The 27,991-nt window shown below is 42.1% G+C and overlaps 1 protein-coding gene across 2 annotated transcripts; it reads left to right on the forward strand.

The window, feature by feature from the left end:
• The first annotated feature begins 79 nt into the window (after positions 1-79).
• On the forward strand, positions 80-26,113 carry ZNF217 (zinc finger protein 217). Of its 2 annotated transcripts, none has more exons than XM_008635072.2 (6): positions 80-292; positions 12,958-14,758; positions 16,832-16,957; positions 17,791-19,371; positions 22,655-22,774; positions 24,014-26,113. In XM_008635072.2, exons 2-5 carry the CDS (start codon positions 13,360-13,362, stop codon positions 22,762-22,764), a joined length of 3,216 nt encoding a protein of 1,071 aa, XP_008633294.1. In that variant the 5' UTR covers positions 80-292; positions 12,958-13,359; the 3' UTR covers positions 22,765-22,774; positions 24,014-26,113. The 2 variants fall into 2 exon arrangements, with proteins under 2 accessions (XP_008633294.1, XP_017590486.1); XM_017734997.1 differs by lacking the exon at positions 80-292 and adding an exon at positions 7,055-7,156.
• The last annotated feature ends 1,878 nt before the right edge of the window (positions 26,114-27,991 follow it).

The raw sequence follows: 27,991 nt of genomic DNA on the forward strand, positions 1-27,991 counted from the left end.
TTTTTCCTTTTTTTTTTTTTTTTTTAAAGGGGAATAGGAAGTTTAGAAAATAAATAAATAAGCCTCAACTGACTTCTCAAGCAACAAAAGAGGTTGCCAGGCGAGGACAATAAAATTCTAGAATATCCACAGATTGGATTTCATTCCTGTTCCGTGATACCCCCTGGACTTTCTGTTTTGGGGTGTGAGGCCTTTTTTGTTTGTTTGTCTCCCACACAGAAAACCTGCACCCAAAGTAAGATCTGTATGTTCTCTAATGAGCCATCCCATAAAATGTGCTGTGTGACTCCCAGTAAGTATTTGAATTGAAGTGTAATAGTTTTGAAGTGGTGGGGAACAAAAATCTTTCTGTTGGGTTATTGATCTGCTGATGAAAGGCGTTTGAATGTGAAAAGGGTTTAGTTTAGGGGGGTTGTGTGTTTAAAGGGTTTTTTTTTAAGGCAACTTTTTTTTTTTTTTCATTTTTGAAATGACCTTGAGAGCTTTAAAACTACATCAGTTTCTACCAGTGGGTTTGAGGGGGAGGCAGGAGCAGAAGAATCTAGTGAAAATCGAAAATAGAAATAGGAACTGAAGTATAGCTGCAGTGAAATATTTTCTTATAGAAGTATGTGAAAAGGGAAGTTTTTGTAAGAATGTGTGAAAAAGAAGAGAGGGAAATAACGCAGTTTCAGATGCGGGAGGGGGGGAGAGAAGGGAGCATATCATTCTTCACATTTTATTAGGCCGTGAAATGCAGGAGTGATATGATCTGGAAGACACAGAAATAAAACGCCTAACTACAAGTTGAATAGCAGGCATTGACTTGCTGACCAATGCTTCCATGCTTGGTGGGGGCTGGTTCTGTGGCTGCAAAGGTATCAGAGCACAGGGCTATGACAATGGCTTGCAAATGCTTTAACGCCATGTTTTATTGCTCTTAGGAGCTCTTATTAACTGGAGGTTTGGGAATACGACTTAGACTTTAATTTGGGATGTCCACACTGAGGTTTCAGCCTTTCCTTGGATAATAGAAAAGGACAGTTGCAAATAAGTAGGATAAACTGCATTCTTTGGCAGAGGGGGAGGGAAGAGGGAGAGGGTGGAGGAGGGTTTTTTTTTCTTCCCCTTTACTAGTTCTGTAACTGAGTCAATATTTGAAGAATGAGCAATCTCGTCATGCTGAGCAAAATACTTGGATTTTCGATCCCACAGCTCTTTCCTGACACCAGCATCTGAGTTTTCAAGTTTAGCCTTTAAGTTTTTCAGGGTGGTGAATATGAAAAACAAATAACTTTAGAACCATGGTTATTACAGTGGTTATTGATTGGCTTGGCCTCCAGCCAAGCAACTCTTCTGCATGCACCAGAGTTGCTGATTTAAATTCTGTGGATTCGTTCTCATATGTTAGTCTTTTTTAATCTTTAAACAGCATATATGGCAATTTAGGAGCAGTAGTTCAGTTTTTAGTTAAGGTTGTTCAATTATGTCTTCATCGCTTTGGAGTTGGTTGAATGACTTGACATGAGATTAAGCACAACAAAAGAAAAGGCAGGGGAACAACAGCTGCCTTCCAGTACCAGAGCTCCAGATTCTGAGCAGTTCAGCATTTTACCTTTTACTATTACGTGGTGTCAGGTTTAAATGTGAATATTTCTATTCGCCTTTACAAGAAGCTCAGGCTTGCTGATAACACATCAGCCACTCAAAGCCTGGATGTTCGTGTTTTGAGGGTTGTTTGCCTGCTGTATTTTGAAGAAAATGATCTGAGGATCTGATACTGAGGGGTGAATTGATCTCATTAACTTTTAAGACAAAAGTAGCAAACAGTCCCCACTAGTTAGTACTTGTTTAGTTACTGTGTGGTAAGAACTTTAAGGTGTGTCCTTAATGGCAACTGACGATTCTTGCAGCGAAGCCTTGTTTATTTTAGGTAGATGTTTTATACAGAATTTCCAGTGGGACAAATTACTCTACTGACTGCACTTACTCTTTCTGAAGGCTGACTGTGAGCATAAGAGAATAATTTTGCCATGCTGCAATCAGGATATATTTAAAAATTGAAGCCATTAAGTTTTGCTGTGTATTTTAAGGCTTTTCCTACTTCCTTTGTTTAAACATTCTCAAACAGTGCATATCATCGATGAGTTTAAAGCATTCATATGGCACTGCTGGGGCCAAATTTAAAATTTAAATGAATACCGACGTTCTTGTTGATCAAAATAGAAAAAGCATTTCTTTAAATAAGTGGATGTTTTCTGGTTTTGAGTGTGGTAAGGAGGCTGTATTGGTATCTTGTAAACAAAGTTTCATATTAAGTAGTCTTTAGAGAATGGCTTCCAGGCTTTGCATTGGAGAATTTCTCTTTTTCCCTCTTTAAGTGAATAATGTTTTTTGGTTTTGCTTTGTTTTGGTGGAGGGATGGGGAGAGCAGGATTTAGGGTAGGGGCTAGAAGGAGAGGGAGATAATAAACTTTTGCACCTTTTTATCAGACTGTCTTACACAAAAGGCTGCTTGATTCTGGTTTCCCCTTTCATTAGATCACACTCCAAAAATTCCTTTTTGAGCACTTATTTCTAACCTTCAGAAAGATCTTCTCTTACCACTGTGTTTTCATTTAGAACTATGTTGATAGATTAATATGATATTTTATACAAAGTGCTAAGTTATTACTGTGATCAGGGGAAAATTATTTTAAAAGGGAACTGTGGGTTTCACTTAGACTTTCAAAACAGTGATTACAGTAAACTTTTAGTTACAAAAAAATCTGAGAGTTTGCAATTAAGAAGCTCTGGGGAAGTGTTAAGTAAATTTTAACTTCCCTTTGTTCTTTGGGACTTTCTGTTGTCCCAGCTCTTTCTAACCCGAATCTTGATTGGGAATGCATTGTCCTAGGAAAAGAGTCCATCCAGTGTATATGTAAATACACTCCCTCTTTCCTGTGTTATGAAATGCTGGCATATGGAAAGAGCAGCCCCCCTTTCCCCAAGGTAAAATGGGCTGAGCTTTCTTTTCTTTGCAAGAAGCTGAAAGAAGAGTTTGACCTTTGAACTCAGCCTCACATTTCCACGCTGCTTTCAGGATGATTAAATAACCAAGGATATTTGCCTGTGTCTTATGCTTATTTATCTCACTTCAAATGTTGTAATACGTAACTGTTGAGGTATTGTCTTTAAATATAGCAGGACAGTGCTTTGGGTTGCAGTAGGGCTGCCATGTGCCAGCTCAGCTCTCACTGGGGAGACTCTGCATTTACAGCCCCCCTCAGAGACTTCCCACATCTCATATCTGCATTATTTGCGAATGGCTTTTTACTTTCAACCGACTTTGGGGCATTTCTGATTACTTCCCCCCACCCCCCCCTTTTTTTAAGGTGACTTTAGGAACAAAAAAGTTTTTCTTCCTGGTGCATGAATGTGCTGAGGGGATTCTGCTGACTACTGTATGCGTGCTTTGAGAGAGATGTGACTCATTCCACAAGAGATTTGCAACTGAATACAAAAGTAAGGAAAAGGATATGACCAAGCTATGTAAGATTCTCAACACATGTTGTATTTTAGGATTAAAAAAGATTTTTCAGTGTATAAACTTAACTTGGTTTTTATGTGGTTCCAAACAGAAAGTTGCTCTCTCAAAATAATTTGCTTTTAGAAATGAACTTTTTTTTTTTCTTCAGTGAAATTGCCAAATAATATCCTTTTGTTGCTGATGAAGCCTGTTTATGCCAAATGTGGGTGTATGTCAATGAGAAAAATACATTAAAACTTCTACTGTTACAATCATATGACTTTGGTCAGAGCATAGTTTATAGCTTATCATAAATCTAGCACTCTTGATTCTTTCTCCATTTTTTTTTTAAGTGCTGTGATAAGAGCAGGCTTTGCAGTTTCAAAGTAGAACAGGGTACACGCCTGGAAAAATGAGTTTGAAATTAAAAATACAGGTGACATACGTGTTTGGAAACACAATGAGGTGGAATTGGTTATCAGCCTGCCTTGAGGATTTCAAAAGAAAGTACAAGAGGAAATGTGGTTAGGATATGCAGGGAAATCTATGTAGATCAGGGTGACTTCAAGATTGGAGCAAAAAACCATCCAAGCAGAAGTGAATAATTGACTGGATGGTGCTTTCCTATGTGCTGCAGATTTTATGTAACTAAAAGTATCAAAGTCTGAGTTTGTTTATGCGCAATAGGTACACTTGCATTCTCACTGTAATAAAGGGAGTGCAGTTTGCCTCTGATTGAGCTGCATCAGGGAAACTGAGGCCCTTGTGCTGTGCTTACACTTTATTGTGATAGTTGAGAACTGTTCGGGTGAAATCCTGAGGTTCTCTTAGCTTCTCTTGGTACTCAGGAAGAAGCAAAATTAGATTTGCTTAGATTTACACCAAGGAATGATGTTTGGTACAGTGTAAGGAAAATGGATGTAAAGGTGGCCCAGAGAAGCCTCAATTTTTGTTCACCTTTCCTGTTTGTTTCTAACATTTTTTTGTTCTTATGCTGACAAAACTGGGAACTGTAGTTGCCTGTTTTGAAGCTCAATTTCTTGCAGATGCTGCCTCTCCTTTACAGGCCAGCTTGGCCCTGTGCAGCCCAGGCTGTTGGATACATCATCCCACACACCCCTGTAGCCCACTGGTGAGGGATAATGTAAGGCTGGGTAACTAAAAAGTCTGCATCAGTCTCTGGGAGATCTCCCACCTGCGTGGGAGAAAGGAGGCAACTGCTTGAAGTGTCTGTTTCTATCAGTTCTGTATTTTAGTACCTTCAGATGCTAGTCCAGGGAATGACTGAACTACAAGTAAATGTCTTTTCCCTGCACTCTGTATCTATTTCCATCTTTCAAGACTGACTTTTGCAAGCACCTAATTGTGGATGTGTTTGAGAGTGACAACTTCCAAGTGCTCTGCAGAGGAGAGGGATCAGATACTGCTCAGTTCCTTCCAAGGTGCAGCAGTTTGAGCTGTGTTGGGTCAGAGCTGGATTCAGAGTTGAAGCCAGGTGAGAGCACTAGGGCACATTAATGGCCTTAACAAAGGGAAAAGTGACCACTTCTCTCAACTTCAGGAATAGTAAAATAGTCTCTTTTCCTGTTATTTCACCTATGCTGCCCAAAGGGATGCAACTTGCCTGTAATTGCTACAGAGGAACTCCTGGCTCTTGAGTAATAAGGAATTAAGTCTAATTTGGTAAACTGAATTTACCACTTTGTAGTTGTGGCTGCTGGAGAGACCTTACATCCCTCTGCCAAGAAGTAAAAAAAGTCAAATTTGCTTTTAAGGTCTCTGAAAATACCTTCTTCTAAATGAAAACCAAGAGTAAACATACAAGGCAGTCTGTGTAAGGTGAGACTGACTCAACAATAAAAATGTATCACTCATTCCACTGAGAGCCTTTACCTGCTGTGGAGAGAACAATAAACTGTTTTGTAAGGTAAGGGGTCATTGCCAGTTTAAGTGCATGTAACTTCTTGATTTAATGAAGTTGCATCATCCTATAGCAATGGTGAAATGTGTCTCAGACTTATTTAAAATAGGATTATTCTTGTGTGTTTCAGCTTTTGTACAGCAGGTATTGGCCACTTCTGTTGTCTAAAGTACACTTTGGTTTTGTTGTTCCTGAGAAATTCTCTCCTAATCGGGGGGAAAAGGAAAAAAATCCAGCAGTTTGAGCAGTCCATCTGAACTTTAAAAGTCAATACTTACTTGTAGTGCTTCCTCCTTTAATGGCAAGAATTAGTCTCTTTTATATTTGCTCTTGCTCAGTGGAGGGAAAACATGTGCAAAATGCTGCAAGCTTATATGTTCCCTGCTTTAAAAGGCCTGATTGCATCTTTTGATAGAAGAGGCATTCAGTTCACTGAGGAGACACACTCAGCTCATCCATCCTCTGCCAAAACAGTTAGACATATAGCCTTCAAGAAAAAGGGACTCCACAGGAAAAGGTTTTTTAGAGAAAGAGGATATCCTTTGTTTTTATTAGTATAGATGTCTGAGATGGGGGGAGGGAGCTTTCCTAATATTGTTCATTATTAACTATGAGTTATTTTCCACTGGTGATTAAAATCCTGTTTGCGAGACTTCAGGGGGAAAATGACTCGCATGTGTGTCTGCTTTATCTGACTACAAAAGGGCCTTCAACACAAAATCTTTCTGAAGTGTGTGTGCAGAAATGCCTGGATAATAACAGTGTTGAATTCTGTATACGTCTCACTTTGGTTGTGTTCTTGTGAATTGTTTTAGGATCACTGCGTTGGAAATCTCTGTGGTGTTGTTAGAAGGGACTGTAACTGAGCTTCTCTCTTAGAGAGGATAAAAAGGATAAGCCACAAAAACCTTTCTAAGAGTTTAAGTTTAGGATAACTTTGAAATCTTCAAGCCTGAAGGATGAAGACTAACGAGAGGGACTTAAATTTGCAGATTGAGGGAGTGGAAATTCCAGTTTAGGGTCATCTTTTATGTTCTCTTTTCAACCTGAACATCTTCGTTTTGATCTTTCCTGCAACTGAAACAAACAACTCTCTTCCTCCCCTTCCTCCCCCTGAATCTCCATTTCCTTTACAAGTGCTTGTGGTAGTTCTTTATCAGGCTGAACTGTTAACAAAGTATTAAAAACAGTTTTGTGCTTGCACAGTTGGTATAAAAGGCTCGGTGTGGATGAGAAGCAGCATTGGGATCGCTCACGTGCTCCTCTACTAACAAAGAACACTCTGGGAAGTTGTGTGAAATGATCTACTGTTAAAAGATGGGAGTAGCTGTTTCCCTCCCTAGAAAGCAGCAGAATGCCCAGTAATGAGGAATAATTCATTGGCTTCTGTGCTGGTCTGCAAAATCAGGTTTTATCTGGGCTGGCTTTTATAACTTTTCCAGTGTTATCGTTTGATTCACGGGCAATGGATACTTGTATTCTTTGAGAAATAAGGTCATGGTCTGTGGCGCAAATACTGCATCATCTTCCCTAAATTTAGGGACTATCCCTCCTGCAGACTGGGGTAGCAGAGGCATTTCTGCCTCACAGAGGAAACCCCCTCCTGGCCTGAAGTGTGACACACGCATTTCTGCTTAAGCGCAGAAAGGAAGTTCCGTGGTTGCCATAAAGCCCTGCTACCTGCAGAGACAGCCCTGAAATTTCAGGCCGTGGATTTTGGAAATCTGACTCACCTTTTGGGACAGATGGTGAGTGAGAACCTCACAATGACACTTGGCTTCAATTTCTGACTAAGCGTGGGAACTTAGGAATGCCAGGGCACACCAGAACTGCCCCCAACATGGAGCTGGGGTCACTGCTGGCTTCTGCAGACATTACAGATGGCCAGGACACTGAAGGGGCATCTCAAAATCCTGGGGCTCGTGAATGTTGTTAGGAACTGTTTTAGGGTGGTATTTGTGCTTAACTTTGTAGGTGCGGTGCAGCTGCCTTAGTTTTATGCATTGATATATATTTATATTAAAAAACGTTCTAAATAAGATGAAGTTCAGCCTCATCTCAGGTTTTATTTGAGGATTTGAAGTTGTGTTTATTTATGCGTGAGCTGCTCTGCCTGTGATCAGTGTTACACCTGAATACAGCTGTGCCCAGATAAATAAGATAATATACATAAGGTAGTTTTTATTTGTGGTCTCAGTGAGGAAAAAGTGATGTTAACTGGCTTGTTTTATCTATGTTCCTTAGGCAGAACTGGAACAACTACAGCAAATCTTTGAAATTGAAATAATTTAAAAAAAAAGGTGTTAAACTTGTAATTTCCAATAAGCAATCAGCAGTGTAAAATCTATTTACCAGCAATCTGTTCTGGGGCATAAACACACAAAGAGGAAAGAACAGTTCATGTAAAATGACTCTTGATATCCTGAAACTTCTTGAAACATGAGGAAAACGGAAGGGTTTTTATAAGTGGAAATGAGAGTTACATATAAGTTTCTCAAGTCCAATAGACCCAGTAAAAATTAAGGTGGTTGATTTGCAGCAGCTGGAAGAAGCTGGTCAGCTGAACAGCGGTAATTTTGCTGCTGGCCTTGAATTTGAGAATCTAAGAGTTTGTTGAGGTAGTTGGGTCTGAGTTTTTATCTGCCAGAGCAGAAAAGTAACTTTAGTGTCCTGGATTTGGCTGTAACTCTTCAAGTTTTCTCACTTCTCTTTTTCAGAAAGTGTTGCAGCAACTACTTTAACTTCTGTAATTGTTCCACCTTGCTTTTTACAGTTTAACAATAGCTTTGCAGCACAAAACTAGCAGGGAATAGTTGTTTTTCCTGAGACTTGCCATGCAACTTTTATTCCCAGTGCCTCTGTAATGTGTTTAAAATGGGAAGTTCAATGGTTAGACTTGCTATTCTCCGAAAGGTGTGTCTAGATGTTTTTATTACATATTCAGGGAAATTTTGAAATGCAGGAAGTAGAAATGCAATAAAATTACTCCTGATAGGTCATTTCCCAAAGAAATCTTAAAGACCGTAATATGTTGTCTTTGGTTGTGTAATTTAATAAGAATAAATTAAATTCCTCTACAGGCACTTAATTAAACTTTTCTCTGTTTTAATAATCCATTTAAATGCAGCAGGGTTTTGGTGTGGTTCTTAGGTTGTGTGGCAAGTGCAATGAAAACACGATGTTCTCATCTGTCCAGTGGAATCTTCATGTGTGTTTTGTGGTGTTTATAAATACAATGGGTATCGCTGTGAACCTGCTGAAACACTTAGCCAAGGATGACTCAGTTGAGAGCTGAAGTTTGCTAAATGCTCAGGCTAAAACCTCTCCAGTAGTTTTATTCTTTCTTCTTCTCGATTTAAATATATTTCTAGTTGCATCAGGTGCAATAGGTGGCACCCTGGAACTGAGAGGAATTGGTCACTTCCGAACAGGTCACTCCAGGAGAATCCCAGGGGTGCTGTGCAGGTTCCTCCTGCCCTGCTCACTCCTCTTGGAGCAGCCCCTGGGACCTGTGGGCCCTGGACTGGGCAGGAGGGACAGGGGGACGTTTACAGATGGGCAGGGAAGTCACAAGTGGGATTTCTTGACTTGTTTTATTGTGAGGAGCTAATTCATTCTATATTTTCAACCTTGAATTCATCTGTAGCGAGTTTATCGCTTGCAGCTATTGGAAGGAAGGATTTCCTGTTTTGTTCTCTTCCTTTACTCAGTATCTCTGATACTGGTGTGTCCTTTTGTCTTCTGAAAGTGAAAGAAGGCAGAAGAAACCCAGGTACTGTATTTTATTTGTTAATGCACAGACCTTCAGCCACAGTCACAGTGTTGCAGGTTGTCTACTTTTCTAAGGAAGCAACAGAACTGAGGCAACTCTGGACAGTTTTCCTGCTGCCTACGGGGTTTTGAATAACAGGAATGTAATTAATAAGCGGTTTTGGTCCTCAAATCCAAGGCATACTGTCTTCAGTAGGAAGAGAGGTTTGTTACTAGTGGATAAAATCCTGGTGGGGGTATCTGGGTTGTAGTTCCAGCATGTGTTGGCTTGTCTGAACAGCAAGAGCATAAAATCCTGCCTACTTGTAAAAGCTGTGGATCTAATCAGAGTGAAGTGTGTACTCACTAGATGCAGAATAAGAGTACAGCTTTCTAACTCACTTCCTGACTCCAGTACTTCTATTGTATCTTCTCAGTTTAAATATATTCCTGTCTAGTTGCATCTGCACTTTTCTTCAGAAATGCTACCTGCAGTTTTTCTCCTGGTCTGTAGGTGCTCTCTTCTGCATATCCAAGAGCAATAGCTGCCTGAGCTGCAAAGAGGCATTTCAGATTCCTGAAACAGGAATATCTTGCTCTGTTTGCAATGCTGCCTAGAGGATGAGCTGTGGCTGCTTCTTAGAGCTGTTCAGAGCCTCCTATTAAAAGCAGTGAGAGCGCCGAGCAGTCAGCACAGCTTGGTGGAGGGTGCAAAGTGCTTTGATCCATGGCAGAAGTCTCCAAAGGGCTTGTTCAGACCTACTGATAGCCACTGAAATTGGCCCCAAGCTCTTGTTGAACTCCTCTCGTGACCCAGGTGTTGGTTGTACACTGTGTTTGTGTGGTTGTGAGGACAAGGTTTTATTTGTCAGACAGCTGAGATGGGATTGAAGCAGCCCTGTTTCCAAAGACTTATCAGAGAAAATGTTATTGATTGATTGAGGTGGATTTTTCACACATCAGTGACCAACCTGGGGCCTTCCCTAGATGTGATCTGTGCCTGTCCCTTAAATTCTAATGAATCTGGAGCTAAGGCTGTCACAGTGTTTTATCCTAGGCTGGGTTTGGGTAGGGCCATGTGTGGTAGCCCGTGTTAGAAGGAGCTCTCTTGTCCCTCCTCTCACCTCACCTCAGAATGCCATGAAGGACAGGACACTGAGGGTGGATTTTGCTGCTTCTCATCTGTTTCCTTTCTCCAGTGACTTAATTCTTGTTGCTCTATTGTGTATTTGTTGTAGTGCCACAAAGTGGGAGCGTAACAAACCCTAATTGGCTTTTTCTGTTTGTAGACATGAGCAAGGAAGTAGTGGATGATGAATTCCAGCAGTTCACTTTGTGGGACTTTAGGCACTGCGCTCTGGATCTGCCTTCATGCCCCAGAAATGCCTCTGGCCTGTCTGTAGGATGATTGTTCCACCTCTTCCTGCAGAGCACTTCCCTGTGGCTCTGAAAGCAAATGCAGTCAACTCCTAAGTTTGTTCCACTTTTTTAATCTTGCCTGGATTTTTTTTTTTAATTTGGAACTTAAGTTATTTTCAGGCAGATACTCACTGAGCTTTGCTGCAGCATGTTGGGTAAAAAATACCTCTTAAAACTCCAGTAGAAACAGAACGAAAAGGCAAGTTGAAACATGAAGTATAAAACATGCTAACCAGCAGCCTTTGATATGTTTTTTCCTTAGTTTTACAAAAGGGAAAGTTTTTTGAATACTTGAGCTTCCAACTTTGGTTATGGCTCCTTCACCTGCCTACAGGGAGTGAGGGAAGGTCTGAGCTGAGAGGGGAAGGGAGAAAGGCAAGGGCTGCAGTAGCAGCAGAAGTGTCACCCCTCAGCCTGAACCTGCCTGTTACAGGAGGTTTTTGAGTCATTGTGCAGAGAGGAAGTTTTAATCATGGCAGTGATAAAACTGAAAACGGGGATAAAGGGCATAGTTAGAAAAGAGACTTTGGCTGCAGAAAATCCAGGTTCTGTCACCATCAGCAGTGATTTGTTACCTCTCAGACTTCCCCCTTACCCTGCAAGATCCTCCATTTGTGTTTAGCTTAGAGTAAGTCTTTGGCCCAGGCCTGAAACAACTTGGGATAAAAAAATACTTAGAAGTGTCTTGATATTAAATGTGCTGGTTGTGTAAACCTGGGTTAGAGGACTGGGCAGTGAAGAGACTTCAGGCTTTGGAGAAGCAGAAAAAAATGAAAGAGAAGCAGCTGGCAACAACAATTTTCTCCTGTTACTGGCATTCTCGTGTGGTGGTGTTTTATTTTCTATTTTATTTTCTATTTTTACCCATCTTCATTAGGCCCCAGGATTTTGTGGTCTGCATGATGGGAAGGAGGTGCTGGCTTTCCAAATTAAAAGCAAGGAGTGTTCTCAGGGCAAGGCTGCAGGAAGTGGGTGAAGGGTTTGAGATGTTGGATCCTTGACTCCTGCCGGTGTGTTCTGAGCCTTCCTTCCTTAGGTGGTTCTCTTGCCTGGGCTGGTTTCTACTGAAATGGTGTTAGATTTAATGCCTTTAATGCCTTTTAGATTTAATGCCCACCTTTTTCTGTTCAGAAATTTTTCTGATCAGAAATTGCTGAGAGTCAACTGATAACCACGTCTTTTATCTGCTACAGCACCTTCTTCTGGAAACCTTACTGTTGCAGGGCTGTGGTTGAATTGTTGTCCTTTCTTTGGGTCAAATAAAGCAAAATGCTTCATTTTTTTCCCTATAAAAGCAAGGCAGAGGTGGAAGTTGAGGTGAATTTTAAACCCCAACTGTGTCCATGTTTTCTGCTCTAAGAGCTATAGAGCATTATGTGTTTTGGGGCATATTCATTCAAGTCATGTGGTCACTGACCAGCTGGCTCTTAGGAAATAATTTGCCAAAGTTTGAGTCAGATTTTGAATGAATTCTTTTCATTAGCTATTACTTTATTTGGAAATGTCTCGGAATGATTTCTCTGCCGTTTATATTAGTCTTGTATTAGTTTGCTAGACTTTTCCTTTATCCAAAAATTTCATCAACTGGAGTCCTGAACTCCACAGAACTCTGCTTTATCAGCCCAAAGAGTGGTGGCCATGAAGTTGCTGCTAGCAGACATTACAACTTTAGTAGACATAGAGATTTAAATGGGAGTTGTGGTTAAAGAATTTTCTTTTTATAATGTAATAGTTGGGCTCTGGGATGATTTAAATACTGAACCACTGTTGAAGAAACAGTGTCATTAGTTCATATTGAACTTTGAGATGTTCTTATTGGACCAGCCCAAAACTGTCACAGACATTGTAAATTTGTGGGTGATAGGAAAAGCTTTGAGTAGTGGGGCTGGTGAATAGTTCTTAATACAAAGATTTGTGCTGACATTTCCTGTGTACCAGAACTATAAAAGCTGATTCCAAGCTGTCTGGTCTTAAAAGCCTTTTGCTCAACAGCCTTTAGAGGACAAACAAGTGAAGTTTTGCTGTGGTTTTACAGGTTCAAGGAAAGGTTACTTGGGCTGCTACGTTTGTTATGAATTCAGGAGTGCATTGAAATACGGTTTCAGCAGCTTTGTATAACTGGGTAAGAGCAGGTTTAGAAGGGACAGAGAAAGTCTTGCAAGAAAATAACAACTGTAAACAGAGGGATGTTCAAGACCAAACGATTTCAGCTGTGGCAGGTAGAAAAGCGACCAAGTGCCTTCTACCTATCCCTCATTGGCTCTTAAAAATATGCTTTGTTCTAAAGCACTTGATGGTTCTCAGCCCTAATATTTTCATTATTTGGGAGACAATACTTCTATTTTGAAAAGTCTGACTAACTCTTTTCTCTCTTTCCCAGGTGCTGGAGTTCTTTGTGGCACTGAACTTGGCCTTGAGTGTATTTTATCCAATGCAACTATTTGAAATGTTTGTACAACAAAACTAAGTGCAACTGACTGTATCTGTAGACTTGAAAAAGCTGAAGAAACAATTCAGAAAAACCTCATCCCATCACTGACTGAACCTTTGGATACATTTGCTGGGATGTGTGGAAGCACATAAAGCTGAAGAAGAAATAATTTTTTGCTGGTGGGGGGGAAAAAAAAAAAAAATTTTTTTCCTGGCAGAGGTTTTCCAGGTCAGCAGACTTGTAAGCACATGTTGGAGAACTCTACAAGTGTCCTTACTGTGATCAGGGAGCACCCCCAAAGAAGTGCAGCCTTCCACTAAGACATGTAATAGGGAGCAGAAGGGAGGAAAGATGCCAACGCAGCCTCTCCTGGCATACATGGACGGACCCGATGGAATAGCCAGCGCCGTTGGTGCCCAGATGGAGAACAGCGATGCCTCCATGACAATAAAAGGGACAAACACCATCTCCTACAAGAGCTTGCAGGAGAAGTTCCTCATGCAGGCTGAGGGCTGCATGCCCCTGGACTGCATGTTCTGTGACGAGAGTTTTAAGCACCCCGAAGAGCTGGGGAAGCACGTGTTAACTCAGCACAGGCCCACGCTGTGTGAGCCAGCCGTGCTGAGGGTGGAAGCAGAGTATCTCAGTCCTCTGGATAAATGTCAGGTAAGAACCAACTCACCCTCACCGAGCAATGAGCAGGACAGTGAAGAACTTAGCTGTAAAGTTTGTGGGCAGACGTTTGATAAAGCTTTTGACATTGAGGCACACATGAAAAAGCATAAAGATTCTTTCACATATTGGTGTAATGTTTGTGGGCGAAGATTTAAAGAGCCGTGGTTCCTCAAAAATCATATGAGAACACACACTGGAAAACCTGGTTCTAGAAACAAGCACCAACAAGGCTCTGAAGGCCCCATAACAATAAATGAGGTGGTGCAGGAGCACGTAACTGAAAACGTAACGTCACCTTACAAAATTTGTATGGTTTGTGGTTTCCTATTTCACAATAAAGAGACTCTAATTGAGCACAGTAAAGTGCACACCAAAGAATCAGTTCCCAATGGTGAAAGCCCCCAAGTGACTGCTGAAGTCAATGCAGAAGAAACATCTCAAAACCAGGAATTTTTCCAGTTCTTGAACTTAAGACCAAATTCAGTTCCGGAAAAGGACAAACTGCAGAAACTTGCAAAGTGGATCGCTGAACTAGATCCTTTCACCACGTATCAAGCATGGCAGCTGGCTACCAAAGGTAAAATTGCAGTTGGCCATGGGCAGATTAAAGAACCAGGGCAAGAAGGAAGTACAGACAATGATGAGTCATCTTCAGATAAAGAAGAACTCTGTGAAATTTGGAATGCAAATAAAAGTAGCCAGGCTGAAACTACAGGGAAGTCAAAGGTAAATAAAAACAGCAGTTTCACAGGGAATGGTAACTTAACCCAGGACAAACTGAAACATCCCGCTGGTGAAGTGCCTTCTATGGAGATGGATTCGAAATCATCCCAGAACAAAGAGAAGCCAACCCACTGCTCCGAGTGTGGGAAAGCCTTCAGGACATACCACCAGCTGGTCCTTCACTCCAGAGTGCACAAGAGGGACCGGCGGGGTGATGGAGAGACTTCCACTGCTGCCAGGACCTACTGTGCTGATATCATTGCAAACCTGGAGGAAAACGGGGCAGCAGAGAGAATGGAAGGAGGCTCTGAGGATGGCTCTGAAGATGGGCTTCCAGAAACAATTAATTTAGGTGAGTAGCACTGGGAGCACTTCAGTTTGAAGTGGCTTTTACTGACTTGTTTAGGAACTCCTTAGAGCCAAAGAATGCGTTGTGCCTTTCTGTTATCTTTCCAGAACGTGATAGGAAATGTTGAAAAACTAGATAGGGAATGTTATGGTGGGGGAGAGGGAACAGAGAAAAATGAGAGGGAAAGAAAGGTTTGGCTGCTGCCATTTTGAGGTCTTTGAAGTTGTGGTGGGCCTTCTTGCAGTTAGTTACTGGAGTCATGGAAATAGTTTTCGTAACAATGAGTTTAACAATCAAAAAATCACTGTTTACTCACCCCTTATCTCTCTCTAGCTTTACTGGACGCTTTGGAGTGTTCCATATCCCTTCTCACCCGGCACATGTTTTCAAAGAGTATTTTTGAAGAAATAATTGCAGTTTCACTTTTTTCCCCCTGTATCTTGTAAGGGCAAAAAATGTTCAGTGCTCAATACCAGCAGTTTTTAAGACCTTGAGAAGTAAAGAATAATTTAAAACTTTCTGTCTAACTGCAAGTTCAGTGTTTGTTTTGAACAGTAATTTGAAAGCCTAAATGTCAGAGCCAGCACGTTTGAATCATTTGTGTCAGGGCACAGGCTGTTAATATGTGGACATGTATGTAAGAGAGGTTCATCTTTAACTCCTCTGCCTTGAAGGACTGCTGACGGTGTGGATGGCCTCCATCTGTACATTACCCAGGATTAATTCTGCATGTCACAGTGTCCCAGAAAAGCAAGTGATACTGAATGATTCCTTAATTGAAAAAGATTGCATGTCAGGGGACAAAAAGAAAGTCTGGCAGCTAATCTCCCCTTCTCTGTGACATGCGCCCAGCCGGCAGTTCAGGAACAGACACTTGCATAATCTCAAGGCAAGACACGACGTACAGAATGTCCTGGCACCCACACAGGGCTGACTTTGCCATTTCTGGTAATGTGCAGCCCTTTATTTTGCCTCCAGGAACAAAGGAATGAAATGATTACCTAATGTGAAGTTGCTTGTTTTGTTTCTCAGTCTTATCCTAAAGTAGAGCAGATTTTGGTGTGAGCTGCTGAGTCACACCTCTGGAGACACGAGCTGTTTGTTCAAGTCAGCCAGGGCTGAGCCATACGCAGCATTTCCAGGAGAGAAACTTTCCGGCAGGCAGGAACCTCAAAGAACTCTTTTAAGCTCTATTATATATCCCACTTCTTAGTCACACCAAAGGTCTCTTTCCTCCTCCTGGTTTCCAGTCAGCCTTGCTGTGGGTATTGAGTGGAGTTGTCTGGGTTTTCAGTGGAAGCTGCAGAGCAGTCGCAGTGGCTGCTGCTGGTTGTTGGGTGAATTCTCTGCCATTCCGCCGTCCCTGCCGCCCTCCTGTGGCACCTCCTGCCTCTGCACTGGAGTGGAACCGCTGGGACATCCCTGGATTTGTACCTGGAATACACGGGTCACCCATTGGGACACCCTGGCACTTCCTCACTCCATATTAATGGATTGAAATAGGACTCATCAAATCTAAGGATGCTTATAGGAAATATTCTTCATCCAATCTAAGGAGTGTCTCTACATAGACACTCCACTGATTACCACAGAAATAATATCATCATTAGAATTAATTAATTAAAAAAATGCATCTTTGCCTTCCTTCCCCACCTCCCTGTGTTTGGCTGTGGTGCACAGAGCACATTTAGTCTGAATCATCCCACTCACACTAATTCAAGCATTTCCTTTAATAAAATAATACAGTTTATAACCTGTGTATTTCAGATGGGCCATTCTCCATCAAGATCCTGTAGATCAATAAAGACAAATTTTTTTTTCTTCTTCTTCGAGCCCTTGTTTTGCATCTTGTTTGTTCTCTGGGCTCCTTGGTCACAGTCACAAACCACAGTGTTCTGGACAGAAACCTTTTTAACTCTCTTGTGCTCTCTGATTACTCAAAGTTACTTGTAGACCATAGGATTTGACAGCAGTTCATAATTTTATGTTTTTCCTTGAAAAAACACTGTTACTGTGTTCAACAAGACTGCAAATTTGCGTTTGCTCTTCATAATATGCCTGTATTTTCTCCCAAAGATAAAAATGAAGACAGTTTGGAAAGAACAAAAGTTAAAACCCTCGGAACCTCCAGAGAATGCAGCTACTGTGGAAAGTATTTTCGCTCCAATTATTACCTCAATATTCATCTCAGAACTCATACAGGTAAATGGGGGCTTTACCTTTGGAGGAGGGGAGGGAAATCTGCTGAATCCACTTGGATGGAATGTTTGGTTTTGCTTATGAAAAACAGAAATTGCCTTCAAAATTGTTGAGTAAGGACAAAGTTTTCTCTAATTCTAAAGAAAAAAATCAAATAATTGCAATTAAAATTTATTTGAATTATTTACATAAGTATATGTATTTTTGAACAGGGTTAATTACATTAAGTATTGTTGAAACTATATATTTAAAATTCTAGATTTTTTTTCTGCTTTTAGCAGTGTAGCAAAAGTTTAGGGTTTGGTTTTAGTTTAAAAACCAGCCTCTTTCTCAAGTGTTAAGTTGGTTATCTGCCAGCTGCTGCTACCTGGGGACAAGCTGAGTCTCTTTATCAACTCGGCTCCTTGTTTTGCATAGCCAGACAAACCCTTCCTACGCCTGCCTGTGTGCTCCTTGGGAAGCAGCTCTGTTTACAGCTGAGCTGTCCCGTTTGTGTTGGGAATAGGACACTTGTGGGATGATCAAGGGCTGCAGCTTGTTGGGGTTGACCCAGAGTTCCACTCCTTGCTTATCTCTGCCAGACACGTTGTCAGCTCCCATCTCCATCCGTAGCCAGCGTGTGGAAGCATCCCAGTGTAGCCAGAAGATGTCACTGTAGTTAGTAAAAGCATTAAGATGCTGTTGTTTAAATGATTTAGATGAGTTTGGGACTTCAGAGTGTGTGAAGGGGAGAGAAGAATCAATTTTAGTGGTTTAGAGTCCACATTATTCCCTTGTGTTTGTGATGGAGACTTCAGATCTCGTCAAACTTACTTACTGATAAATCTGTGTTGCAGGTGAAAAGCCGTACAAATGTGAATTCTGTGAGTATGCAGCAGCCCAGAAAACGTCCCTGAGGTATCATTTAGAGAGACACCACAAGGACAGGCACGGTGACAGTGCAGCTGATGGGAAGGGTGACAGCAAAGGTTCCCTGCGGGGTCAGGAGACGGCGCTGTCACTGGCTGCTGATGCTGCTCCAGAAACCAAAAATTTGAAGAGGCTTTTTGATGGTGCCAAAGATGCTGAGAGCTGCCCACCTGCCAAGCAGCAAAAGGAAGTTCTGTCCTTGAGCAATGCAATAGGCAGCACAGTCTTTTTAAAAGTAAAGAACAATTCCAGGGAATTGAACAAAGGTTCTGTTTGTAGCAATCTGAATCAAATACCTGAGAACGTGCCCACTCCTTACCCGGAGAAACTAAAGGCTGAGAAGGAAACAAAGGAAGCTCAGCCTAAAAGAGAGAGAAAGGCTTCTGTGGCATCAGAGGAAGATGATGTCCAGTACATCTGTGCTTTTATTGGTGGCAAAAATGTGAACGATGTGCAAGAACGCACTGAGAACTACAAACGCAGACCTGTCGTGGACTGTCACGAGCAGCCCTTGGACTTATCCAGTAAGACTTCCCAGGAATGTTCAGTGGTTGCAAGCAGAGGCCTGCTGGCCCCCAGCACTTGCCCCTTCTGTACCTACAGGACATTTTACCCCGAGGTCCTCATGATGCACCAGAGGCTGATGCACAAGTACAACCCTGACACGGTTAACAAGAACGGCTACAGGAGCAAGGCCGTGGCCAAGGCCCGGCGCACGGGCTGCCCCCCGGCCCTGCTGGGCAAGGATGTGCCTCCTCTGCCTCTCCATTCCAATAAAAACAAGGCTTCCCCAAATCCACAGCAAAAACCCTTGCAAACAGGGAAAGCCAAGCAATGTACTCCTCCACAGAACAAAGCCTCTCTCTTCTCAGCGAGCGAGTCGAGCAGCACAGCCCCGAGTAACCTCAAGTCTCACAAACAGCAAAGTAATCTTGGAACTCAGGCAAATAACTACAGACAACCTCAGCAAGAAGTGCACTCCAGTTCCAGTATCTCTCCAGTACTGGACAGAGTGAAAAGATCTGAATCTAAAATCAAAGCTCTGGGTGCCCCAGTGACTCAGTCTGGTCTAATCAGCAGCAGCATGAATGGGGTTCTGGAGTCTCACCTCAATGAACCTGGCTGGGCTTGCCACCGAGGGAGAGACTATCTCTGTAGTAAATCTGGGAGCAATGCAACTCTGGACTATGGAGAAACCTCTTCCAAACGGATGAAACCTACTCTGGTAGCTGTGGAGCACCTGGACTCTCCAATGGCTAATTACAGGAGATATGAAATGAGCAGATTCCGTGTTGCAAACAGATATGCAAATCTGCTACCTCAGGAATATCCTCGCACCAAACCCGCATCCTCTCTTCTGCCAACCAAACAAGGGCTTCTCAGTGCAGATGATATTGATCCTCCCAACGTATTGACTGCTCTCAAACCTTATGAGCCATACAGCTCTGCATCACTTTATGGTTCTTGTGGATCTAGCAATGGCCAAGTAACCAGCTCGACAGGAGAAGGTCAGTCCCTCCTTCCTCCTCAAATCTCTGACGCTGCTGCACAGGGAGGTGAATGGGATAGAAATAAGTGTGTGCCCACCTTGAAGCATTGAAAATGTCATTTCACCAAGTCCAGCCAGTGCTTGGATTTTGTATTTAAAATCCAGATTCAGCAAACTCCTGGCTTGGGGAATTAGGCATGGAACGTTTGAATTTTAAAGAGGGATCTGGAGTTCCTCGAGTTCCCCCCTCCCCTCTGTCATGGGTCTCTGATAGCAAACATGCATTGTTTGCTCATCAGAGCACTCCAGACATGTTGACTAATCCAGGATATGGAATGAGCCTTTCTGCTTAATATGCCAGAAGTCTTGGACATCTGGAATATTAATAAAACTTCTTACAAAAAAAAAAAGCTGTCGTGGACAATTGTTCCCTTCAAGAGCAGAAAAGGATGTATAGCAGATCATAAAACTGATTTAAATCTTCGACTTCTGCTCTTCAGTGGGTTTTTTTTTAATGTTTAACGTTTAGTAGGAACAGAATACTTTGTTAAATCAAGACAACAGATTTCTGCTATTCTAATTATGGTGTAGTAATGCTCTGTGGAAACTTCTGGGCCTAGCAGAGATAAATGATTTGTGATGTATTGGGAGAACTCTGGTACTTTTACAAAATACATACTTTTTGTGTTTTATCCTTGGTCAACATTCTCAAAACTTAGCAGGAGACCAAGATTAAAAGGTGCTGGGTGATATTTAAGCAGTTGTCTGACTGTAGAAGCTGGTATTTAAGCTGAGGTCAGCATGGACTTAGCTACAAATATAGGACTTTGAATTTTGAAACGAAGATCCCATTATAAAAATGAATAGCCTGTGTGAGCTGTGTAGTCTTGAAGTCTCTGAAGTTCCTGAACTCTGAATGCTCCCATTCTCTGGAAGCAGTAAAGTTGCTCTTCTGAAGTAAGTCTGGGATGGTAACAAGCAGGGGTGTGTTCCCTTAGGTCAGAGCAAACTGCAAATACTGAATCCACTTTTATGAGGAAAAAAGAAATCTATTTGCTCACTCTGCTCTGGTTTTTGTTTGCTTGTTTTAATGTGGCAGGCTTCAAAAATGTATCACAGTTACATATAAATGCGCAGTGGGTTATAGGGAAAGGTGAGGGAAAGTGACACAGTTTTGTGTCTTGGCTGGGCAGGGAGTGGAGAAGGAAAAGCACCACAGCTGGGTCACTGGAGAGGTGGGGAAATGGAGTTAATTCCTGGTTTCATGCAGAGCTTTGTCTGTGTACCCTGAATTGCTCTGAGAAATGCAAAATGGGCACTGGGTTCTGCACAGGGGTGCCCTGGAACGCAAGTGTTGTTGCTGACCTTGGGTTCCTGACGATGTGAGAGGATGAGCTGTGAAGAGGGATCAGTGAGTGAGGGAGGGATGGGGAAATGCTGTCAGCAGTGTGGGCCAGGGCAGCCTGCTGAATAGAGCTCATGCAGCTCTATTTCTAAACAATGACCTCACTGGAATCCACCTGGCTCTTCTTTTGGAAGCTCCACCTGTGCCAGAGAAATCTCTGTGCTGGGCTTTGCTTCCTCTTCTTTGGTGCAAGCCTGGAGACGCTGCGCTGCAGTCAAGAACTTTGCACTGTTTTTTGTTATTTAGAGCTCTCAGAACTGTGGCTGCAGATAATTTGACAGCATTGTTGTCATGGAAATGAGGATTTCATTGTTCATTACCCAGTGCTGGCTCAGGGCGAGAAAAGCAACTTTTTATGGCTGTTACCTCCATGGAAAGACTTGTGAAACAAGCCCCCCTCTATTGGGTTTTCTTAGCAACTTCAATTAAAGCCTTGGACAGGAAGATGTAGGTTTGTGAGGTTAATTTCTTAATTTTTCAACCAATTCGCCTTGAAGTACCCAACCCAAACCTTGATAATTATTGAGAGGGTACAGGGCAACAGGCAAGCAACTGGTAACAGTGTTAGAATTTTATTGTGAGTGGAGACTGAAAAGTTTATTGAAATTCTTTTTGTTTTTCGTTAAAAAGCTGAACTAGAGCAGTTTCTGTAGACTTGCACTCCTCCCAGCCGTGTTGTGTGATACCATCTGCAGAGTTGTGCAGGTGCAGACCTGCAGCTTTCTGCTCTCTGTCTCTCGAACCCTGCTGATATTCTAAACCACGATGTCAAAACCTTCTTCTAAGGGCCCGTGTGCCTTGTGGCAACATTCTTGAGGTCCCCGGAACATGTTCTGTCGCATGTTAAATGCTGGATCAAGTTGTCAGGAGAATATGTTCCACTTGGCAAACTTGATTAAAGCATGATGCCTTCCCTTATTGCCTGTAAGCTTTGCCATCCCGTGTTGCCCTGAAGAGACAGAAACATTCTGAAACCACTCACTTTGTGTTATTCTCAAATTAGTTGCCTTTGCAATGGCAACATGTTATCAAGGATAACCTGTTGGCTGATTGATTTGGCAGAGGCTGCAAATTAAAGACAATTGCTCGTGACACACTCCAATGGCTCCGTGGATTCTGTTGAAATATTAATTTAGCGGTGCCATTTTCATTTAATTAAAGCTCTCGAGGTTTTTTCAATGCTGCATTGCAAGCTTTCATGGAATATGGATGGCAGTTGGGCTTTTTGGATCCTGGGGGAGTAATGATTTCTGGACTTTTTGCCTTAATTTTATGGAGTGTTTTTGACTGCTTGCCTAAGCTAGTAAGACTTAATATGGAACAGGCATTGATTTCACATATATAAATCTGGATTAATGGTCTCAGATAAACATGAAACTGCCTGTATACTAGACTGAAAATTGCTTAACAAAGGTCTGCAAGTAAATGTGCATTAACACTCTTTAAAGTGTCACGAGTTCCATATAATGCATGATGGCAACAATGAAGTATCCCCAGTTTCCCTCTCAAATACTCACTGAAAAATTCAGTTTTCAGACAAATGGCAGGAACTGAATTAGGCATTAAGGGTGCAGCACTTACACCTCCTTAGGTGAGGCCTCTGCTGTGGGATGAGTTAAGCAAAGATGTTTCTTTCTTGCAATAAAATGAGCAAAATTTGGACCTGGACATGACGTGGATAAAACTTAGCACAAAGTTGTTAAATTATTTCTTCATTCTCCTTGTATTTATTTTGGATCCTGAATTTCATATAATGTTCTTCTAGGACTAGGAATATCTATAGTTTTGAGGCCTGGTTTTGAGATGATCAGTCAAGGTATTTTGGATTCTGGATGCTGATGCAGACCTGAGAGTAGCAAGAAGTAATTCTAACTGCCTTAAATGACTTTTTTTCCAGGAAAGAGATCGGTGTCATACCAACACTTACCCAGCAATCTGCTGCAGAAGAGAAGTTACGAGCCCTTCATGGGGAACACGCCCTTCAGACCCAGTGACAAGAAGAACTGAATCACTCAAGGTAAACAAACCTTCTGAACTAATTGTTGCTTAAATGTTGCATGAGGTACTCGTGGCATCAAAGGTTCCTGCACAGCATGAGGGGAGGCTGTGAAAGTGTGAGCCTGAAAAGATAAAAATTTCCTCCTTCTTACAGCCAAATGCTGGGGTAGCAGCACTGATTTTTGAGTAGTGGTAATGGTTTGTTTGATAGGTACAGAGATGCTCCTTTTTGAAGAGAAATGGGAGGGTAATGCTAGATAAATATATTAATTAGTTCCAGGGGGAAGTGTTCAGTGAAAGTCAGCAAGTCAAAGTGAAGTCAGAAAGTCAAAGTTCAGTCAGTCCCTGAAGGTGGAGGAGTGAGGTGTGGGGAAGCAGAAGTGAGAGGAAGTGCGTGTGACACGCTTGGTGGGTGCTGGGGGAGCTTGTGGTGGTTGGGCCGCGAGGAGACGCAGACATTGCTCACTCTGCCACTGCTGAGCACCCAGGGCTGCCTCCGACCGCAGCTCTGGGGTGGCTGCTTTCAGAGGGAGCTGAGGGTTTCCTTACAGATTCCCTTGGTGACTCCAGAGGTGATTCCAGATGGTTTTCCTCTCTTTGAGGGAGGGGAGGGTGTGCCCTCCTAGGGAAGCAGGTCCAGTGAAATCTTTACCCTGGTGCTTTGAGTTCATGTCCTCAGTGCTGCAGCTCTGTCTGAGACCTGAACCCCCCCCTTGTGTTTGCACCATCCCTCACTGCTCAGCACAGAAGTGCTCTGTGGGACTGAAAATAAATAGATCTGTTTGCCTTTTTCAAACCCAGAGCTACAGATAATTTCCCTCTTGCAAATTTAAGGAGCATGTCTGGAATGCTGTAGCACTTTGGCCAGCACACATGATGTTATGGAAAGATTTTGGGAGCAGAGCTATCTAACATCAAGCTGACAGCTTCTAAAACACTTTGATTTCTTGGTATTCTTCTAATCTTACTGCTCTCATTGTCCCCCCGCTAAGCATAGTTGTGTCTGGTTGTGCTGTTAACTTGATTTCATGCCTGAAATTCTTTTTGGGGCTGAGCATCTTCCAAAGTACATTTGATTGCCAGCTTTTATTTGGCAAATAGAAGATCCAGACTTACATGGCAATACCAATTCTTTAGCAAGGCTGTGGAAGGAATTCCCTTTGTTGTAAAGACACTCCTTACAACAGAAACTGTGCTGTACTATTTTATAGCTGCACACCACAAACTTAGTGGTTTTTTTCTTCTTTCTTTCCCCCAGGTCTGAGGACACAAGTGCATATTCCATGGCGTTACACCTGCAGTTCATCCCCTGAGGAAGAGAAAACGGTGAAAGCTACTGAACTAAGCTGTGATTGTACTGTATATAGAAACACTACAGTTTTATAATATTGGTTCTTTTAACATTTTGTACCAAATAGCCATACAAAGTAGTCTAAACAATTGGGTTATGAAGGTGTGTGGAGAACGTATATCTTGACCTTGACTTTTGAGTATTTTTCATTAGAATTAATTGACCAAATATTAGGTAGGAGTTCTATTTTTACATACTTGAGCGCTGCTGGAGAGTTTCTCTTGGAAAGAATATATATCGTTGCACCTCAGGTAAACTGTAAATATTGAAGTTGAAATCCTGTTGGCTTAATGCTCTTTTTTCATAAAAGTGAAAGTTTCTCATCTGTTGGTTTTTTTCCTGTTGAACTATGTTAGTTTTTTAAACCAAGTTCCAAATAAACTGTCTGAAACTGTCCGGTTTATAAATGTTGTGAACATTAAAGCAACGGTGCTGACTTTGTGCTGATCTGCCGTGGCTGGGTGAGGACCAGGACGTGCTGGAGGGCTCTGGTTCTCTGGGGTTGTTTCCAGCATGTTTTTAAATGCAAGCATGAGGCAATACTTGACATTTGGATTTCCTGAAATGTGGTTGGATTCTTCTCTTGGCTTTGGTTGCTGTTCTTCAGAGAAGCCTCTTAAAAACACCTCTGCCACCATCCAAACAGAAAATCCCTGGGACTTGCTTGAGAAACAATAATAGTCTCGATGTTTCACATGTTTGGTTCTGTACTAAGCTCCACACAGTCACATTTAGAGAAAAAAACTTCTTTGCACCGTTGTCCAAAGCTGTAAAGTCGCAAACAACAGACTTGAAATACGAATTTGGGATCTTCAGACTTCAAAAGGGATGTGGCTGTGGTGGAGCCTACTTGACTGTGCTTGGAAGCTTCTTGATGTCAAGTTTTAGCATCTACTGGGTGTTTAAAATGAGTGAGAAATAACCTGTAAATGGGAGACTATCTCCTTTTATTTTTTTGTGAAGACAACAAGAGTTTTTTCTAATGCACATGCAGTTTAATTTTTGTAAAGGGAAGATGGCCAGTTACCAGCCAGTAAAGCAGAACTGTTGCATATTTTGACTTGCCTTCCTCGTTTCTTCTCATGAAGTTGTAGTTAAGAGTTAATTCCTTCTGTACCTGGCTTTGACTTCCATATATTTTAGTAAAACAAAACAAAAAAAATTAAATATTTTGCACTGTTCATTTTGCTCTCTTCCCTCCTACAGCAAATGTAAAATAGCAAAACCTAGAAACTCTTGTTTTTTCATTATGCAATTTGAGATGTTCCAGTTGTCTTGGTTCCTGTAAATGGGACTGGTTTTTAATGTTTCTGTAAACTGGCAATGGAATGAAGTGCTGTGTATCAGGAAATTGTACACTATTGACCTGTTTTCCTGTTCATAAGCTGAGCCATATGTACATAATCTAGATTTTTGTTTTCCTAGTTTTGCACTTTTATAGCCTATTTTTTGAAGATGAATTCACTTGGAAAAGGGTTAATCTATTTTTGTGTGTGATCTCTCCCTGTCCCGGAGGGTGCGTGGCTGTCACTGCTCTGCCTGTGCCACTCGGGGCAGGGCTGCTTTTTAACGTGTTTCAGCAAACAGACCTAAGGCTTGTTTGTTTTTAATCTCCCTTCATGCTGGTACAGTGTCCCTCAAGGCTTTTTTTGGGGTTGGAATGGAAAAATGGACCTGAAGACTCCATTCCATGGCAGCACCACCCTGTGCTTCAGAACACACTTTGCCCATCAGTATTAACTATTGGGATACTACTGGTTTTGTATGTTCCTTTGGAAATAACAGCGCATATATAGAGGTACAAATTGTTGATTTTTTTCCTTTTTTTTTTTTTTTTTTATTTTTAATGTATTTATTTCATTCCATTTTGTTCTATTTTAATTGTTGGAACCGGAAGTCGGCAAGCAGCAGGCACACATTACTCATTTAATTTATGATGTATTTCACTTTAGTTGAGTATATTATTACATGTGGATGTAAATATAGACTTGGTGTTTTGCAAAACTGGTTTCTGTGTCTTGCTTTTAAGGCTTAAAAGGAGTTGCCTGGAATTTCATGTTCACTTGACCTTTCGCCATCCTTACGTTGCTGGGGAAGAGGGAGAGAAGCTGCCAATGACCAAATCCAAATTCATGTTCAGTTACATGAAAATACTGAGTCACTCCCCAGAAAATCTGTCTTAAAAAATAAGGAAGAAACTTTTGCTTTCTTCTCTAGTGGTTATTCTCCTTCAAGAAAGGAAACTGAGTTATTGAGTGCATTTTTTGTGGCGATAACACTGAGGGGGGCATGAATTGTATTTTTATTGTCAGACTTCATAATTTGTATTAAATTATTACTAAGTTTTTGAAACCAAATATGTTCTGCAAAATTTTCTAGCTCTGTTGTGTTCTTGGAACTCTCCTGTCAGATCACACTAGCACCTCTGGCCACATCTCAAACTGAAATTAGGAGCTTGGAAGGCATCTGGGGGAGACTTACCCAAGGCAACTCATCCTTGGGAGAAAGGGAATTCACCCGATGAAAGCCCCGGTATGAACCAGTCTCATTTAAGGGCACTAATGGGGCAGCACTAACGAGAGGACACAGCCTCCTGGATGGCTGGGCTGGTTTGTAGGAACAGGCTGGGCCAGGTTCTTGGCTTAAAGCAGTGCTGGGGAGGGTGAAACCTTCCAGATGTGGGAGCTGATGGCCAAAATGATGTGGAAATGGAATGGTGAGGCCTGACAGTGCCTGTGGTGCACAGAGGGGAGGCTTGCGGTGTCGCTGGTGGTGTCGGTCACAGGTTGGGGTGACCTGTGAGGGGCTGGGTGGCACTGGCTGGAGGGGACACCAGGAGTGGGTGTGAGCTCTGCAGCCGTCTCCTCTGAGCCCCGGCTGGCCTTGGTGTCTGTCTCCAGGCTGAGGGTCCCTGTGCTTGGTTTCAGAACAGCCACACAGACCTGTTGCTTCCAGGGACTGAGCTATTGGTGCCTCTGTCCCATTTGTGAGCTCTGCCGGTGAGTAAAACTCAAAGCAAGGAGCAGCTCCCACTGCTGGCTGAGGAGGAGGTGCTGCAGGTAAGAACCAGGGCAGAATATTCGTGTGCTTGGTACCCTGTGAGTGCCAGGCTCTGTTCGCTGCCTCCAAACAGAATACTGGGATTTCAAGCCCTGTCCAAAATGATGGAAGGCACAGCTGAACTCCGGTGTGAATGTTCAGAGCTGCATCACCAACACTTGTTTGAGGGCTCTTCCTCCTTTGCTTTTAGCAAATGACCCTTTGGATCCATCTCTGACTGCTCTGCGTCCTGAAGTCGCAGAGAGGCGACTCATTCTCACTTAGGAGCAGGAGCTAATACTAAACCACAAAACAGTTTCTTCTCCCCCTTTGTGAAGGAGGAAAATATGCAAGTGCTTTGCCGAGCAGATTTCTCTGTTCATTTGCACACACTTGAGAAAAGTGCATTTAATTAGGATTAGCAAGTCTCTAAATTGCAGATGGTTCTCAGGGGAAAAAAATAGTTATGAGTGCATTCATGACATTAAAATCAGTACATTTAATTCAATTTCATCTTAATATTAATTCATAACATCTAAAGTAGTGGTTCCTACTGAAGCTATGCATATGATCCAGGATTACTGGGGAAAATGAGATCTAGCAGTTCCAAACACGCTGCAGCATGATTACCACGTGTAATTATGCAGATTGAGTAATCAGATGCTAAGTGCAAGAATGCCCATTTTGACATGTGTTAGAACGAGGGTCAGTTGTGTGATAAGTTTTATTTAGCTTGGAGTTCTTTGTTGATGGACCCAGAGTCCAGGATTGGGTCAGATGTGAAATGCTGCAAAAATCAGGAGTTAGGGGAGCAGTTGGAGCAGAATTCCAGGGAGGAGGCTGCTG

The sequence above is a fragment of the Corvus brachyrhynchos genome, unplaced genomic scaffold (assembly GCF_000691975.1).
Source record: "Corvus brachyrhynchos isolate BGI_N302 unplaced genomic scaffold, ASM69197v1 scaffold10, whole genome shotgun sequence".
NCBI classification, from domain to species: Eukaryota; Metazoa; Chordata; class Aves; order Passeriformes; family Corvidae; genus Corvus; species Corvus brachyrhynchos.

What these genes read in the sequence shown, in the direction of transcription:
- ZNF217 (XM_008635072.2), top strand. Translation starts at nt 13,360, where the DNA reads ATGCCAACGCAGCCTCTCCTGGCATACATGGACGGACCCGATGGAATA. An exon ending in TCCAGAAACAATTAATTTAG is followed by an intron (nt 14,759 to 16,831) that starts GTGAGTAGCACT and finishes TTTCTCCCAAAG; the next exon opens with ATAAAAATGAAGACAGTTTG. An exon ending in AACCAGCTCGACAGGAGAAG is followed by an intron (nt 19,372 to 22,654) that starts GTCAGTCCCTCC and finishes CTTTTTTTCCAG; the next exon opens with GAAAGAGATCGGTGTCATAC.